The following is an 18,853-nucleotide window of genomic DNA, read 5'->3' on the forward strand; positions in this document are numbered from 1 at the left end:
GTGGCTTGTGCTGCTATTGATACACACTTTCAGGCAGTGACTGAAGTGAAATGAGACTTGTGCTTAGATGGCATGACCGGGTTTATGCATTTTTTGAAAATGATACCTGATCACCCTTTGCGATGAAGCATCAATGCTTTATAGTACAGGCAGCATTTGATTGTTGTTTCAGTCTCTGGTCAAATTTGGTCTTCATCCAAGCACAAGCCCTTGTCGGAGAGAGAAAAAAACAGAAGAGAAGAGTTTTGTTGAGTTGAAAGCTACAGCTTCCTTTTGACTGACAAGAAAGAATGTTGGTTCATTGTGACAGCAGGCTCAAGAATGACTTCTCAGTCACAATGAAAGTATACTGCTCAGATGGGTCTGAAGGACTTTGGGATTACTTTCAACTAAAAACAAGCACCTATCATTGTAAAGGTGATGAAAAATGCTGCAGAGGGAGATAATACTTTATTACTTCCTTTGCAGAAACAGAACAGTCATTTATCTAATAAATCAGGTATGTCGAAAAGTGATCCCCTTTGTACCATTTAGCAAATGGTTCCCACTGCAAACTTGCATTTTTGAAGGTGCTGTAGATTGTTGAGATATAATATCAACTGTTGAGTCGACTTCATGTCACATCTATCTTTTCTTCGGAATAACACGTGTACAAATTGCTCCAAAGGTTTTAAATAATTAATCTTTTGAAAGATAGTCTTTGAATTTTCTTATACAGTGTACTCACATTATAAATACATGTCTATTGTCTTGTGAATATTCTGTTGTCTTATAGCAACATTGATTCCAAGACCAAACTAAAGAAAATGTGTTTTCTGTGGAAATTTTTCTGACCAATAACATCATTTCCTTAATTTCTTTTATAGGCATACCAGGAAGTGATTACTCCAATTCCAATTATATCGATGGCTATAGAAAACAAAACGCCTACATTGCAACACAAGGTCCTCTGCCTGAGACATTTGGAGACTTTTGGAGGATGATTTGGGAGCAGCGAAGTGCAATTGTTGTGATGATGACTAAACTAGAAGAAAGATCGAGGGTAAATATTCGATACTTGATGTCATGCATTAAGAGAATTACTGACAAACATGCCATTAACATTAATGTTGAAAATCATATTATTGTTGAACATGCTTATCATATTAGTTATATCCATGTATGTATGAGAGATTATTGACCTACCATTTGCCCAAGTACCAGACTGCCTCATAAATCAGGCAGCATCCGAGGAGCAGTAAAATTGACGTTTCGGGCAAAGCCCTTCATCAGGAATACAGGCAGAGAGTCTGAAAGGTGGAGAGATAAAAGAGATATGGGTGGGGGTGGGGAGATAGTAGCATAGAGTACAATAGGTGAGTAGTGGAGGTGATGAAGGTGATAGGTCAGGGGGGAGGTGGGGGTGGAGTGGACAGGTGGAAAAGAAGATAGGCAGGTCGGACAAGTCATGGGGACAGTGCTGAGCTGAAAGTTTGGAACTGGGGTGAGGTGGGGGAAGGGGAAATGAGGAAACTGTTGAAGTCCACATTGATGCCCTGGGGTTGAAGTGTTCCAAGACGGAAGGTGAGGTGTTCTTCCTCCAGGCGTCTGGTGGTGAGGGAGTGGTGGTGAAGGAGCCCCAGGACCTCTATGTCCTCGGCAGAGTGGGAGGGGGAGTTGAAATGTTGGGCCACAGGGCGGTGTGGTTGATTGGTGCGGGTGTCCCAGAGATGTTCCCTAAAGCGCTCTGCTAGGAGGCGTCCAGTCTCCCCAATGTAGAGGAGACCGCATTGGAAGCAATGGATACAATAAATGATATTGGTGGATGTGCAGGTAAAACCTTGATGGATGTGGAAGGCTCCTTGAGGGCCTTGGATGGAGGTGAGGGAGGAGGTGTGGGCACAGGTTTTTGCAATCCCTGTGGTGGCTCCTGTGCCTCCTTCACCGCCGCTCCCTCACCACCAGACCTTGGAGGAAAAACGCGTCATCTTCCGCCTTAGAACACTTCAACCCCGGGGCATCAATGTGGACTTCAACAGTTTCCTCATTTTCCCTTTCCCCCACCTCACCCCAGTTCCAAATTTCCATCCAGCTCACTGTCCTCATGACTTCCCTATTTTCTTTCCCACCTATCCACTCCACCCTCCCCTGACCTATCACCTTTATCCCCTCCCCCACTCACCTATTGTACTCTATGCTACTTTCTTCCCACCCCCACCCTCCTCTCATTTGTCTCTCCGCCTTTCCGCTCTCTGCCTGTATTCCTGATGAAGGGCTTTTGCCTGAAACGTCAATTTTACTGCTCCTAGGATGCTGCCTGAACTATTGTGTATTTCCAGCATCATTCTAATCTAGACTCTGGTTTCCAGCATCTGCAGCCATTGTTTTTACCTGCCTCATAAATCAGTCTGTCTCAGCACTAACACATCTAATAATGTTCAATTTATTTAGGATTGGCTGCTTGGATTAGCCAGAACACTTTTTAATTTAATTCAATCTTAATGGAAACCAACAGACTGAAATAGAGATGCATTATTCTTTGATATGAAAAACTGTGATTATTGAAGTTTGTTTCTAATACCATTTTATGGGAAGAGAAGTGAGTCTTTTCCTGAATGGTATCAAATGTTCATTGCAGGAGTGGGTGGAGAAATAAGGCTCTGTACTGAGCCTATGAAAATCCAAAACTGATGACCCAATCTTCTGTTTCGATAGCTCTCTCCACATGTCTATCAGCTTGGAGCTGATTTTCACCATCTATTGTGCTTCTTTTCAATATATCCAACATCACTTCCTCAAAATAATTGTTTTTCTTCCTCCCCTCCCTACTGTATGATGTTGTCTCTGCTAAGTGTTTCTTGTCTAAGGTGAGATACTCTTGCAAATCTGACTTATATAAGCTTCATTCTCTTTTGTGCATGACTTTGCTGGCTCTTTGAGAACTGATTCAGCATCTCGCTTTTAGTTTTCCTATTGTGCAGTGGTTCTGGCATATTCCAGCAGTGCAACAATTAATAGTTTTCATCTTTATTCCTTTCCAATGAGTAAGACTACATTAATAATTCACACAAATGTCATGAGGAGCTGCAGTAGGCTGGGCAGCATTCCAAGTGTTGATATGTCTGCTTTCCTCCTATGCCACAAATTTTTATTGTGGTGGTGTGGACGCACAGATGCAAAACAACAACCAGGCTGCTTCTGTAAAAGCTGTTCAGTTTTTAATCCATTTGCAAATCAGATACACTAGCATTGTTTTGATGGTAGACGGGTGAATTTTATGAGGCAGAAAAGGTACATTTTGCTTCTCCTCCTCCCACCCTGCATTCCAAACCCATCCCCTCTGGTAGAAACATGATGTTGCAAACTACATGACATACAAAAGGACTGCTTACGAGAGAAAATATGCTCCAGGAGCCCTGAAAGTTCAGACAATGGGACTTCTAACCCCTCAGAGAGAGAAAGTCCAACCCTTGAAAGCTGCTTGGCCAGTGCCTCTGATATTCCCACCACCCGGTGGCAGATACTGCCTGGACTAACAGTAAAACCACAAAAAGCATTGTTGGTATTAGGTTCCGATCACTCAAGGTCTCTGAACAGAAAGGGATCAGACACTTTCAGGAATGGAGCGGTGTTTGGATGCTGGGCTGGTAGTTTCAAAGGCAGACTATCATCTTGAGGTGGGGTGGGGTTTGATTTTAAAACATACTGTATGGCTTCACTCTTGCCCCTTCTTAAGTGTAATAAAGCAGGCTCCTCTCTCTCACCTTTCTGCCCACACCAAACATATTATGGTGAGGGCAACATGATATTCGAGTCAGTTGGCTCAAGTTCAATTGCCCATTAATGATCTTTTTTAAATGGCCTTTTTTAAATAAAAAAATCAGGATGAGAGACCATCCACACACTTTATTTTATGAAACCTGCATTTTGATTCATCAGCATCATTTTCATGCTAGATTTTACGTATGTATCAATGCATTCCTGATGTGCAAATATAACAACTCAGTCAATATTTCTTTGTACGCTCCTTTGCCCTCAGAGACTCTGCCACCTACTAAAAAACCATTGTATTTATTATGTGGCAGAACTTAACGAAACCAGAGGAGTGTAATTGACAATAACAACAACATAATAGAGCCACCTCTCACCCTTTCTTGACTATCTTTTTTGCCACAGAAAGCAATTGAGGCCAAACCATTGAATGTTTTCACCAAGGGTTTAGATGTATAGAGTCATAGAGATGTACTGCATGGAAACAGACTCTTCGGTCCAACGTGTCCATGCTGACCTGATATCCCAACCCAATCTAGTCCCACCTGCTAGCACTCGGCCCATATCCCTCCAAACCCTTCCTATTCATATACCCATCCAAATGCTTCTTAAATGTTGTAATTGTACCAGCCTCCACCACTTCCTCTGGCGGCTCATTCCATACATGTACTACCCTCTGTGTGAAAAAGTTGCCCCGTAAGTCTCTTTTATATCTTTCCCCTCTCACCCTAAACCTATGCCCTCTAGTTCTGGACTCCCCCACCCCAGGGAGAAGACTTTGCCTATTTACCCTATCCATGCCCCTCATAATTTTGTAAACCTCTATAAGGTCACCCCTCAGCCTCCACACTCTAGAGAAAATAGCCCCAGCCTATTCAGCCTCTCCCTACAGCTAAAATCCTCCAACCCTGGCAACATCCTTGTAAATCTTTTCTGAACCCTTTCAAGTTTCACAACATCTTTCCGATAGGAAGGAGACCTGAATTGCATGCAATATTCCAACAGTGGCCTAACCAATGTCCTGTACAGCCACAACATGACCTCCCAACCCCTGTACTCAATATTCTGACCAATAAAGGAAAGCATACCAAACGCCTTCTTCACTATCCTATCTACCTGAGACTCCACTTTCAAAGAGCTATGAACCTGCACTCCAAGGTCTCTTTGTTCAGCAACACTCCCTAGGAGCTGACCATTAAGTGTGTAAGTCCTGTTAAGATTTGCTTTCCCAAAATGCAGCACCTCGCATTTATCTGAATTAAACTCAATCTGCCACTTATCAGCCTATTGGCCCATCTGGTCCAGATCCTGTTGTAATCTGAGGTAACCCTCTTTGCTGTCCACTATACCTCCAATTTTGCTGTAATCTGCAAACTTACTAACTGTACCTCTTATGCTCACATCCAAATCATTTATGTGAATGACAAAAGGTAGAGGCCCCAGCACTGATCCTTGTGGCACTCTACTGGTCACGGCCGCCAGTCTGAAAAACAACCCTCCACCGCCACCCTTTGACTTCTGCCTTTGAGCCAGTTCTGTATCCAAATGGCTAGTTCTCCCTGTATTCCATGAGATCTAACCTTGCTAATCAGTCTCCCATTGGGGAACCTTGTCGAACGCCTTACTGAAGTCCATATTGATCACATCTATTGCTCTGCCTTCATCAATCCTCTTTGTTACTTCTTCAAAAAACTCAATCAAGTTTGTGAGACATGAATTCCCACGCACAAAGCTATGTTGACTATCCCTAAACAGTCCTTGCCTTTCCAAATATATACACATCCTGTCCTTCAGGATTCCCTCCAACAACTTGCCCACTACCAACGTCATGCTCACTGGTCTGTAGTTCCCTGGATTTTCCTTACCACCCTTCTTAAAGAGTGGCACCACATTTGCCAACCTCCAGCCTTCCGGCACCATACCTGTGACTATTGATGATACAAACATCTCAGCAAGGGGCCCAGCAATCATTTGCCTAGCTTTCCACAGAGTTCTCCAGTACAGCTGATCACGTCCTGGGGATTTATCCACCTTTATGCATTTTAAGACTTCCAGCGCTACCTCCTCTGTAATATGGCCATTTTTCAAGTTGTCACCATCTATTTCCCTACATTCTATATATTCCAAGTCCTTTTCCACAGTAAAGATTCATGCAAAATACTCGTTTTAGGGCTAAAGAGATCAAAGATATGGGAAGAATGCAGAAACTGGATACTGCATTGGATGGTGGGGTCGGCTTGAAGGGCCAAATGGCCGACTCCTAATCCTATTTTCTATGTTTCTATTTTTGGTTCAAAGAAAGTATTGGATTCACTCCAGCAACTATAATTGTTAAAGAAAAGGATAGGCAGATGCATGATATCTCTAGCCAAGTAGCTTCACTGAGGGCCAACCATTGGGTAATTGAGATTTAATCATTCCAAACATTGCAGAGTTACATGTCCAACCAAAAATAGTGTGCTTACATCTGTGGACTAAATTATCCCAACACTTTAAAGGTGGCCTAAATATAATAAATCGTTTAAACATATGGATACTCTAACCAAGGTCAGCTACACCTTTCCCACCACCATTGACTCATGAGACATACTGGTCTGACCCATTTTGTATAATTCAAAATAGAGGTGCTGTGGATTCATTTCAAAATATTGTTTGTTTTGCTACTTTTTTTCTCTTATTTATTTTGAAGCATTGAATGAGAGAGCAGATTTCTGAGTCAGCTTCCAAAAATGTCTCCACAATCCTATGTCCGAGCCAAAATTAGACTCAGTACCATCTGCTTTTATTTATTTGGGTGCTATGAAGCATTGGATCATTGACAGCTATGGGTGAGGTGTCGGAAGACTCAAGGGTGGCGAATGTTGTGTCATTGTTTGAGAAAGGCTGCAAGGAAAAGAAAGGAGACTACAGACCAGTGAACCTAACTTAGGGATGGAGAAGTTGGTGGAGAGGATTCTGAGAGACAGGATTTACTTGCAATTGGAAAGGCAAGGACTGATAAAGGATAGTCAGCATGGCTTTGTGCATTGGAAATCATGTCTCAGAAGAGCTGACATTTCAAGTCTAACTGACCCTTTGTCAAAACTCAGGAAAAGTTTGGAGTTAAGGCGTCGAATAATACGAAGGATGAAATGAAACTGTGGACCAGGACAGCTTTGAGAGAGAGTAAGTTGGTGCTGCTGGAGAGAGATGTCGAGTGCTTTCATGTGGCGGCACTTGGCCCTGAGTGTGGCATTTAGGATGCGGCAAGAACAGTAGTTGGAAAAATGTTGTATATCGTGCAAGTACCTGCAATCCTAGAGGCTGCATGCAGGGTGGAATTTGAGTTGAAATCCACATGGAGTAAATCAGAGGCGAAGACAGTCACTGAGGAAGGAAATATGGCTGTGGAAGCGAGTCTTAGTAAATAGTAAAAGGGCTTTGACAAAGGGTCAGTTCGACTCGAAACGTCAGCTCTTTTCTCTCCTTACAGATGCTGCCAGACCTGCTGAGATTTTCCAACATTTTCTCTTAAACAACTGCTGTTCTCGCCGCATCCTAAAAGCCACACTCAGGGCCATGCACCGCCACATGAAAGCACTGGACAAAATTCCAGCATCCGCAGTAATTTGCTTTTATTTGGATGGTGGTAGAGGGTTGTTGTTCAGACTGGAGGATTGTGATGATCTGCATGCCATGGATCAATGCTGGCTCCCATGTTCTTAGTCACTTATATAAATGATTTGGAAAAGAATATAGCAGGCACAGTTAGTAAGTTTGCAATGACATCAAATTTGCCGGTGCAGTGGATAGTGAAGAAAGTTATCGAAGACTACAATGGGATTCTGCTCAACTCGGCCAGGAGGCCAAGCAATGGCAGATGGAGTTTCATGCAGATAAATGTAAGACTTTGCATTTTAGGGAGACAGACCAGGGCAGGACTGACACAGTCAATGCTCAGACCTGAGAAGTGCTGTTTGAACACAGAGACCTAGGGGCACAGGTACACAGTTCCTTGAATTTGATGTCACAGATTGGATGGTGAGGAAGACATTTGTCATGCTTCCCTTCATCAGTCAGAGCACTGAGTACAGTAGGTGACACATAATGTTATGGCTGTACAAGACATTGATAAGACCCTATTTGGAGCACTGCATACAATTCTGGGTGCCCTGCTATGACAATGATGTTATTAAACTGAAAAAGGTACAAAAAAAGTTTGAAGGATGTTACTCAGACTGGACAGTTTGCTTTATAACATGAGGCTGAATAGGCTGGGACTTTCTCCCTGGAGCGTAGGAGGCTGAGAGGTGACCTTTTGGAAGTTTATAAAATCATGGGAAGCAGGATAAGGTGAATAGCCAAGATGTTTTCCCCAAGGTAGGGGAATCCAAAACTGAAAGGCATAGATTCAAGCTGAAAGAGGAAAGATTTAAAAGGGACCTGCAGGGCTATAACAAAGGCATTTTCACACAGAAAGTTGTGTGTTTACTGAACGTGCTACCATTGGAAATGGAAGAGGCAGGTACAATATTGACATTTTGAAAACATCTGGACGGGTACATGATAGGAAATGTTTAGAGGGATAGAGGCCAAGCACAGACAAGTGGGATTAACTCAGTTTAGGAAATCTAGTCAGCATGGACAAGATGAGTCGAAGGGTCTATTTCAATGCTGTACGATTCTGTGACTCTATGGATGGTATCCACGATGTACTCTGGATGCTATCATGGTAACGGTAGTGGGGAATGCATTGCTAATATTAGCTACAAGTATTGGGTCATGATCCAAACCATCAGGCAGCATGGTGGCACATTGATTAACTCTGCTGCTTCATCGTGTCGGGAACCTGGGTTGAATTCCAGCCTTGTGTGACTGTGTATATTTCGTACGTTCTCTGCCAGGGTTTCTGCCGGCTGTTCAAGTTTCCTCCCTCAGTCCAAAGATGCAAGGTGGATTGGCCATGCTAACTTGCCCCATCGTGTCTAGAAATGTGCAGGCACTGTTGGTTAGCCATAGTAAATGTGGGGTGATGCAAAGAGGGTTGGGGGGTTGATTCTGGCTGGGATGCGTTTCGATGAGCTGAATGACCTCTGTATGCCCTTTGGAATTTTATGATGCCTGGCAGCAGTTTAGATGCCATGTTACCATTTTGGAGTTTCACAGCACAGTTATGGGCCTCGCTTCAATACTTCAGTTGAGCACATGTTAAGCAGCATGAATGGACACTCACCAAGGAATAACTATGTCTTAATATATTAATTGATCATTTATTTCTTCCGGCTGTTCCTGCAGTTATCTGAGGTTTGTATGATTTCTGCAGTTGGGTGAAGCTGGAACAGTCTCTGGGGAGAGATGATCTTTTGGGTGACTTATCAACGTGTACACAGACCAGATGATACTATTTCCTCTCATAAAATGAACAAGAATGAGAGAGCATAGATTTTAATTGATATGCAAATGAAGCAAAGATATTATGAGGAAAGAAATCTCTTTCACTCAGTGAGTAGTTAGGATATGCATTGCCTGAAAATGTGGTGGAGCCATGTATAATTGCATTGGAATTGGATTGAACTAGCGTGCAATTATATGGTAAAAAAAGAGATTGGCACTACATAAATTTGTATGTTTGAAGAGCTAGTATAGGTACGATGGGTCAAATGACGACCTTCTACATCATAACAATTCTAAGATAGGTTTCTCTTGACTTTGAGAATAAGCACAGACTTTGCAGTGGGAGGAGGAGGCTTGTCACTAGTGGACAATATCTGCAGGCAATCTTGAGAGTAAGCTAGTTGCTGGAGCAATGTGATCCCTGACCCTCCCAACCACGCTGAACCTCATTTTGTACAGTGTCATCCATTGTCACAAGAGTAGCAGTAAGAAGTTCCCCAGCAGAGAGCTGAGATTGCATCAGTGCAGTCTGAATATCCATTACAGCACATTGACGTGAAGTGTTGCAATTTGTTCTGCAACAGAGTTGCAAAATAGACCATCGGATGCTGCTTCATTGTGGGTACCAGAGCTATGCTGATGGAAGATTTAGATTGGAAAGGCTGAACCCTTAAGTTCTGCACAAATCGCTGGGTTGCATTAGCCCTGAACACACACACGTCCGTGATTTCCTTGTGGTTATTTATGAGTGAAAGTCAAGTTGTATTTCTAACATGGCTCAAAGTGACCAGATAAGATTCATTGAGTTGGCATAACTCTTTTCTGATCTATAGGATGAGACTTTTTTACTCCAATTTATCTGCTATTTGGATGTTATGTTGGTCCTCATAAATGTCACAGTGTGGAAGATATTTGATTTTAGAATTTTACTTCAGAGAGAGGGGGGGATAACAAGGCTGACTGACCTCTCATGACAGATAGATGCTGACTGTCCAACAAGCGTGACAAAGGAAAGCTCATAGACCTGGACCTTCACTACTCTCTTATTTACAGGAAGCTATAACAAAGGCATTTTTCCTTCCACAATGAAGGGCAGGACATATGACTGACATCTTGACCTGCCTCTCTCAAAAGAGAATTGTGTAACTCCAGCTTGTACAAATTTCATAAATTATCATTATACAAGTGGTAAGCACATAATGTTTCATGTTTTGTTGCAACCCTAAATTCTTTATCTTGAAATATTTGCCTTAAAATGAGGAAACACTTCATTTGTTGACGGATATGGGTCACAATTTATCAGCTCCTCTCAGAAAACTGCAACACTTGGAAAAGGGTAACTATCCAACAATGATAAATCAATCAGTAGAATTCCTTTAAAATTAATCATTAATTTGTCTTTAGTTCCCTTTTAGTTCAATTTATAAATTTGTTCTGTTATAAAGTATATTTTTCTATTATAAAATAGACGCACATAATCCACAATATAAAGGAAAGAGCAAGGATAAGTGTATGGTGAAGAGTTTAGAAAATGTGATAATATGGTGTTAGTCTCCATCACAGTGCAGAGGTTCTCAAACCGTTACTTATCAAATATTGCACAGACAGAATGCATTAAATGGCTGTATTGTTAGAATTGAATTGGTAATGTCAAATTGGAATGTTGTGCATAATTGCAAAGAATAAAAAACAAAGAATATGGCATAAATTATTGCCCACTTCATGCTCAGAACATGCTGACCCTCAATGTTTGTTTATACTATTGCCTGAAATCTTCCTGTTACAGGAAGCTGATGATTAACACATTACGTTTTATATTTTTAAACATCTGTAGTGGCATTAAAAAGACGTTCCTAAAAAAAACTTTGGTATTATAAATTTAATGGAATTCCACAACCACAGCTCTTCAGCAAAACCTGTAATTCTAGTCATTTAATGATAATACTGACCCATTTAACATTTTGCAGGAAAGAGCCTAGTCTATGCATTTTGTCATTTTATTATCCTGAGTGGGTGTGTGATTGAGCTGTTTAGTGCACATTAACTTGAAGATTCATTTTTTCAAACAGATAGCACAAGGTTCCTGAAGTCACTGCATTTTTGGATTAATGCACCAACATGCACCTCTGGAATATTTTACATCTTTGTAGTTCAGGAGGTGAAGTGTCCTAGAGCCAAGTTATGTAGAATTACAAAATGTGAAAAAAAAACGGTGAATGCTGGAAATCAGAAACAAAATCAGAAATTGCTGGAAAAACACAGCAGGTCTATCAGCATCTGTGGAGAGAAAGCAGAGTTAACGTTTCTGATCTGATGACCTTTCTTCAGAACTCAGAGTAGACTAGAAACGTTAACTCTGTTTTCTCTCCACAGATGCTGAACAGCCTTTGTTTCCCAGTAATTTCTGATTTTATTTTATACTTCCAACATGTTTGATAAAGAAGCAGTCATCATGTTGGATGCAGTCTGTTATCACAAGGTGTAAAGTGAAAGTAAATATTTACGGTGAGTAACTTTGTTCTGGAAAGGAGTAGGTTTTCTTTGAGTACAAGTTCACAGTTTTGCTTTGTACATGCACATTACATTATACTGTGAAGCGAAATATGTATTTCCAGCTCTCCATCCTGAGTCCATGCGACTAGACTTCTTTGGATCTTTCAGAAAATGAGAAAGTAGGAACATAAGCAGGCTGTTCAGCTTTTGAGCCTGCTCCACCATTCAGCGTGATCATGGAACTCAATACGCTATTTCTGCTTTTTCCCCACATACTTTGATCCCTTTATTTCGAAGAACTATAACTTTTCTCTTTCTTGAAAACAATAAATCTTTTGACTTCAGTTGGTTTCTGTGGCAGGGAATTTCATAGGCCCACCAGCTTCTTGGTGAAGACATTTCTCTTCATCACAACCTCAAATAGCCTAGCCTAATCCTTAGACTATGACCCCTGTTCTGGACTCCACAGACATCAAGAGCATCCTCCCTACATTCACCCTTACAGTCCTCTTTTGAATTTCATAGCTTTTTACTCATTCTTCTAAGCTCCATTGAATATAAACCTAACCAATCCAATCTCTCTCCAGTGCCACTTCTGTCATCTTTGGGATCAGTCCAGTGTTGGTGCCACTTTGGATTTTTGGCAGAATAGACACAAAATGTAAGATGCTATCCCTGTCTAATGACATCAATGTCAGCTCTCACCGACAAGGTGAAAATTTTGCCAAGGCGTGTGCTTCAGTAAAACCCCCCATATGCCATAACTCGAGGGCCCAAGAACCCTTTACCTTCGGTAGAGTTTAATGTTTGTACTTATGAACCAAGATAAGCACTTTTCTATTCATACCTTCTGAGCCTCCAAATGACAATCAGACAGGAAAGCCTGTGACTTTTAGATAATCCATCTACAATTGGGAACACTCACGGCTGACCAGATTCTTATGGACTGAAAACAGATGATTGACTCTTTCACAAAGTCAGTGTGTTCATCACGTTGACTTCAAGTTGATTAACAAAGCACAGCAATAAAATGGGAAAAAATGTAGTTTAAACAAACCATTTATCAGCATTGCTTATTATCTGCAAATATCCCTCTATACAGTAATATACTTATTTTTACAGGTAAAATGTGACCAGTATTGGCCATCGCGAGGAACTGAAACTTTTGGATTAATCCAAGTTACCCTACAGGATACAGTTGAACTGGCAACTTACTGCGTTAGAACATTAACATTAGACAAGGTATGTATTTTTTATTTTGCTCTTTTAATGGCTTTTTGTTCAATAATAATTAATCTCCTTTACTGTTACAATGTTTATATTCCATCGTATTGCTAATTTAATGAATAAATCCGGCTGCTGCCCGAAATGCTCCCATTTTCCTTCACTGAAAACACAAATCAGCATAACATCTCATAAGACGTTGCAGTGCAGTACTCTATCCCAAGACCATTTGGTAGAAACTTAGGGGATGAGACTCCCAGATGAAAAGTTGAGAGCTTGCAGACATGCATGGGCCAAGTCTATCCTGCAGCAGTAAACAGTATGAGTGAGAAAATCGAGCCTCCTTGTACCTCTCACTGAGGAATGCCATCTCCTGGCAAGCTGACATTCTATCTGATCCACAGTGGGCACTACGAGAACTGCAGACAAGTTGTGCAAGAGACCCCAGGGTTCTCTCCTAATCCAGGTGTGCCTTGGGGAATTTGGGCAGAGCCTGATTCACATATCTAACGGGAGGAGGGATGACGTGTGGTATTCATACTTTAGACGAATAGGGAGAGAAAGGGTTGCTGATTTCCTGAGTATTTGTGGCCTGGGAAGGATGGGAGGCTTGATTGGGGGAAGAAGCTTTTGGTAGGGGGTGGTTGGGCGATAGGCAAAGGCCCAGCCAACAATGATAACTCTGTGCTGCCTTCTCACTGTTGTGAAAAGTTTGCCAAAAGCAGTAGGTCATTCCCACTTGACTGCCACAAGAAAGTGTTTTAGAGTTGAGAGTGTGGGGGAAAGCACAGCAGGTCAAGCAGCATCTGAGGAGCAGTAGAATGGACGTTTTGGGCATAAACCCTTCAGGATGGAGGACTTATGCACGAAACATCAATGCTCCCGCTCCTCAGATGCCCACTGACCTGCTGTGCCTTTCCAGCACCACACTCTCAACTCTGATCTCCAGCATCTGCAGTCCTCACTTTCACCTACAAGAAGCCATTTTACACATGTTTAATCCACCTGTTAGGATTGGTGATAACACACATATGGAGCAAGTGAGCCTTGATATCAGAACATTTGGCCAGAGCTGGAGACACCACCATTGCGCCAGATGGGACATTCTGCCAAATATGTTCTAATGTGGACAGTGTAAATATTTTCCAGTCAACCTGCTCATAGATGCTATGACATATTTGAATAGGTGGACCTTGATCATGGCCTCAGGGCCTGAAAGTAGGGAGACTGTCACCATGTCACAAAAGCCCCTCAAATGTGGACAGTGTAATATTGCAGTCAGTGAGCTACTAACAAGCTCAACTGACCCATAATTATTTATTTCCATATCTCGGCAGTCTGCTGGTTTTAGTGTGTGCCTACCTTCTGTATTCTGGAAAATCAACTCAGTGATGACTGAGGTGGTGGTGGGGAGGCCACCCAATTGATTATGACATGTCCCACCACCCATCACCCAAAAGACATCTGGTAAAGGCAGATAATATCCTGCCCCACGGACTCTTCAGCGTTGACAGTAGCCATTATTCAGGTACAGTGGAGGAGAAAATATTAGCTTAGAGCATCATAGAAACCCCACATTGTTGAAGCCCTTTGAGTCCATACTGACCCTCTGAAGAGCATCCCACCCCTAGGCCCAACCCCTATCTTATCCTGTAAGTGTGTATTTCCCATTGCTAATCCACCTAGCCTGCACATCTTTAGACTGCAGGGGGAAGCTAGAGCACCCAAAGACAACCCATGCAGATATAGGGAAAGTATGGACTATTCCATACAGCCGGTCACCCAAGGGTGGAATTGAACCTGGGTCCCTTGCACTGAGGCAACAGTGCTAACCACTGAGCTACTGTGCCACCATCGTTTCATGTTAAGTCACAACTGCCAGACATGGAAGCAGAGGGACATATTAATAAAGGATGCATTCGAGGCTGTAATGCTGTAATACTGTTTCATGCAGTAAGTGTGTGGTAATTAGGGGAAGCATTCTCATCATTTTAGAGGTGAGCTCAGTGCTGTCAACTTGCAGGTTCCTGCACAAGAAGGAGCTGAGTGAGTTGTTGGCCTCCTTTGTTCATAAATATTTGTTCAAAGAAGTTATTACACACCCTCTCGAGCTGGTGGGACTTTAACCTGGGTCACCTAGCTCAGAGGAGAAAGTGAGGACTGCAGATGCTGGAGATCAGAGCTGAAAATGTGTTGCTGGAAAAGCATTCCTGAAGAAGGGCTCATGCCAGAAACATCGACTCCCCTGCTCCTTGGCTGCTGCCTGATCTCCTAGCTCAGAGACAGGGACTCTACAACTGCACCACAACAGTCCTCCAATCAATTTAAAATATTTTCTCATCAGTCAGTTCAGAGATTTCACTACACATCCCTGGAGCAGGTGAAACTTGAACATGGCTCTCCTGGCTCACTACCACTGCAACATGAGCCACCCTCCCTAGTTTATAGGTATTTTCTCATCAACCAGTTCAGTGATTTTATTACACAACTCTAGAGCAGGTAGAACTTGAACCCAGACCTCCTGGATCAGAGGGCAGGACACTACCACTGTATCACAAGCAGCATTTTCCCTTGTTTATACACCACAACACAATTACATGGCTTGTTCCTGTAGTTATTGTCATTGTCGAATATGCTCCACTGTACTACAGTCCCATTTTGAAGTGTTTGGGTGCACTGGGAGGTGGCCAGTAATGATGCAATTCTACAAGAGGGATTTTTGATCTCATTTTTATACTCACATTGAACTTTTAAGACTAAAATGTTGAGAGAATGAATTTTAAACCCAAGTTTTTTGAAGTCATGTGATTATTAATGGGTTATATTCCTCTCTCTATGCATTCGTTGCCAGGATTTAGGATATCATGACTGTAACAATCTAGTATGTATAGAGCAACCTTATTAGTTGCAGATGCCTTGTTTTTGAGCACAGAAGCATTGTATCATTGTAATATTCCTGTTGCATGTGAGGACAGGTATATTTCACTAAGGTAGACTTATCCTTCAGATTTGGATTAAAAGTTGCTTGTATTTTACGAAAAGTAGTTTATCTCCAACTCAGTAATGATTCTACTACAGATTTTTAATCGTTGAGAGAATTGAGAATTATGGGGAAACAGCAGGAAGATAATGTTGAGGATTATCAAATCAGCTATGATGTTTTGAATGGGGCACAGTGTGGATGGAGTTTGTTGACTATCAAAAGTGAGTTTCAGTCTCCCTAATTGATGAGCATCCATAACTTATTTCAAAGAAGTGCACTACCTAGATTTACTCCTGAGAAAATAGACACATTATCAGAGATTTTTCTTGCACTCATTTGTGCAGATGCAAGAATGCCAAATTTTAAAAGGAACAACAACACTGTCAAAAAGGGTTTTAATTAATTGAAGGGCATACTTTGATTGGTCAAAGCATTGCTTTCGCGCATATACCAAAGAGTAGCTGGTCCTGAGCTTTTGTTTGACAAGTTGATTCCAATTGGTCATGGACTCGCCATGATGAGTGCAGTTGGGTTTGGTTCTTTCCCAGGCTTTTGTTTGATTGAAGCGTGTGCAAGGCCTAGATAAATGCCTTCTTCCTTTCGGCGACCAGGCCCTGTTCATAAACAGTGCATGAAACCATCGTGAGCCCAATTGATGATAACTCTTAAATCATACCAAACAGCACAGTCTTTCAGCTGAGTACTGGCAGGACTGAACCATCCCAGGCTTGCTGAACATAAAACACACCATTCAATATTAAGTGTGATTCTGTGACTAGGCAGCACGAACTGAACAATCCCAAGTGCACTGAGAAGTACACTCAGTGTACTTAACCAACTTAAGAGGCTTACTTACATTCAGCCCAATCCTCTGAAGCTAATGACAAATTATTGAGCATTGTTTCTTTCAATCAAACAAAGGTTTGAGAGACCAGTGTTCCCTGGTGTATTCCCTGTGACAATGCCTCAACCAGTTAGATTCTAATTGTCAGCTAGTCAACACCTTCTTTCTCTCATAAATTTATTTTCCCATTGAAATTTTGAATGATTGCGTCTATCCTGATGAGTGCAAGATGAAAAACTTTGTCAGTTTTTTGCAGCAACTTTAATATTCTGTACTGCCAAGCAACCAGGTTAAATCAGTTCGCTTCTTTAGTAGTCAGCAATTCTATGACAAATTATTTTCCTGGTTACGCTTAAGAAAAGGGTTAAACCTTCATTCTTCTTCTGGATACCTCTGAAAACCTGGTCAAAGTAGCACGTACCTGTTCTCATGGAATGATACTGAAGACAAGGTTAACAAAGAACTTCTGTATCTGAGCCAGATGTGAATCATTTGAAGGAGGTGTCTGTCTCAATCACACATTCATACCATTGCAAGAACTGTGACCACAGAAATTCTTTCATCTAATTATTTTCTTTGTATATTTCCATGCTCACAGACTCATTTTGGTTCATTAGAAGAACAGTACATTACCGCAGTCTGACATCTGCAGATCAGATATCTCCATTTACCCTGTTTAGATTGGATTTGAGTTTTTAAAAAAACAGAAGGCAAAGCTACATTTCATTCATTAAAACAACGAGCAATGTAATTTGATCTGTGAATACCAGGCACCAGAAAATTCTTATGTATGGCAGTGTGAAAGCATCGTCCAATATTGTTATTTTCTTTTGGGTCGGAGTGGAAGTTATAAATGTTGTCATCGGTCAGTTAATAAAATTGTGTTGTTCTCACAGATTGGCTGCAGTGAAAAGAGGGAAGTACGACAATTCCAGTTCACAGCATGGCCTGATCATGGGGTTCCAGAACACCCAACACCATTCCTGGCCTTCCTGCGGCGAGTAAAAGCCTGCAACCCTCCAGATGCTGGGCCAATGGTTGTACATTGTAGGTAGGTGACAGCTTTAACAAATACACTGCCGTCAGGAAGCCGTGACTACATTTCACTTAAATCAGAAAAGGATAGTGGTGCAACATGTCAACAAATGTTCGCAGTGCAACTTTCAGTTCATCACTTTCAATTTGAGATTTGTAAATTGGTGCTGAAAGCTGTTATTTACCAGCAGTTTTCCTGGACTTATTCTCTGCTGTTTAGCAGAGGGATTAATCCATGGTGTTACATGTCAATGAAAAATGTGGAAGAAAAAGACATATTAATGCACAACATTTCTACACAATCAATGTTGTTTCTCGAAAAATTGGCATATGAGTCCTGAAGAAGGGCTTATGCCCGAAACGTCGAATCTCCTGTTCCCTGGATGCTGCCTGAGCTGCTGCGCTTTTTCAGCAACACATTTTCAGCAATAAAAAAAATTACACCTATTGACAAAAATCATGTGTGACAGCAAGTAAAAATGATCTATGTGCTCACAAGGGAGAAATGTGAATTCACACCCAAAGTCTTTCTGATACACAAGACTGCATGATAATGGGTGGTTGGGAAGGCAGAAATAAATTATCCTTCCAGCAAAAATATGCTAAGTTCAACATGTGCATCCCATTTCTCACCTCAGTTGTGAGATGTAAGTCTAACCCAGGTCTTTGATGTGGGACTTGAGGCTCCTTCTCAAAACTCTCCATCACTGGGACTCCTAATATTATTTCTTTGTCTGTTGTCAAGTAATTTGGAGGAATTGCTTGATGTGATTAGTCAACCATTCCATTGCTGAGAGACAACCAGAATAGTAGAAGGTGAACTAAGTGCACCTTGAATGAAACAAAGACCTATGAATGCTAGAAATCTGAAACAAAACCGAAATTGCTGGAGAAAATCAGCATGTCTGCATGTGTGGTTGGAAAGAGAGTTAACATTCCGAGACCAGTGACTCTACTTCAGAACTGTATCTTGATCGTGTTTCATTTATAAATTCCTGTCTCCTATTGTGAAAGGCAGAATACTTGAGCATGATCGTATATCTATCTAACACCTACACATGCTCACTTCCAGCATGCAGGAGCAGTATTACTCCGTGCTTCCTCTTGATCTATTGATGTTGCAGCTAGTTGCTTCTGTACCATTGTCTCAT

At 41.6% G+C, this 18,853-nt stretch overlaps 1 protein-coding gene across 4 annotated transcripts in view; it reads left to right on the forward strand.

Moving 5' to 3' along the window:
• LOC132824449 (receptor-type tyrosine-protein phosphatase delta-like) overlaps positions 1–18,853 on the forward strand; it is a 588,252-nt gene that overhangs the window by 524,345 nt on the left and 45,054 nt on the right. For all 4 annotated transcript variants that reach the window (XM_060838969.1, XM_060838986.1, XM_060838977.1 and 1 more), the window contains 3 exons: positions 867–1,042; positions 12,739–12,858; positions 17,564–17,718. In XM_060838969.1, coding sequence (XP_060694952.1) covers positions 867–1,042; positions 12,739–12,858; positions 17,564–17,718 — 451 coding nt within the window. The remainder of the gene's footprint in view (positions 1–866; positions 1,043–12,738; positions 12,859–17,563; positions 17,719–18,853) is intronic.

The sequence above is a fragment of the Hemiscyllium ocellatum genome, chromosome 2 (assembly GCF_020745735.1).
Source record: "Hemiscyllium ocellatum isolate sHemOce1 chromosome 2, sHemOce1.pat.X.cur, whole genome shotgun sequence".
Taxonomy (NCBI): Eukaryota; Metazoa; Chordata; class Chondrichthyes; order Orectolobiformes; family Hemiscylliidae; genus Hemiscyllium; species Hemiscyllium ocellatum.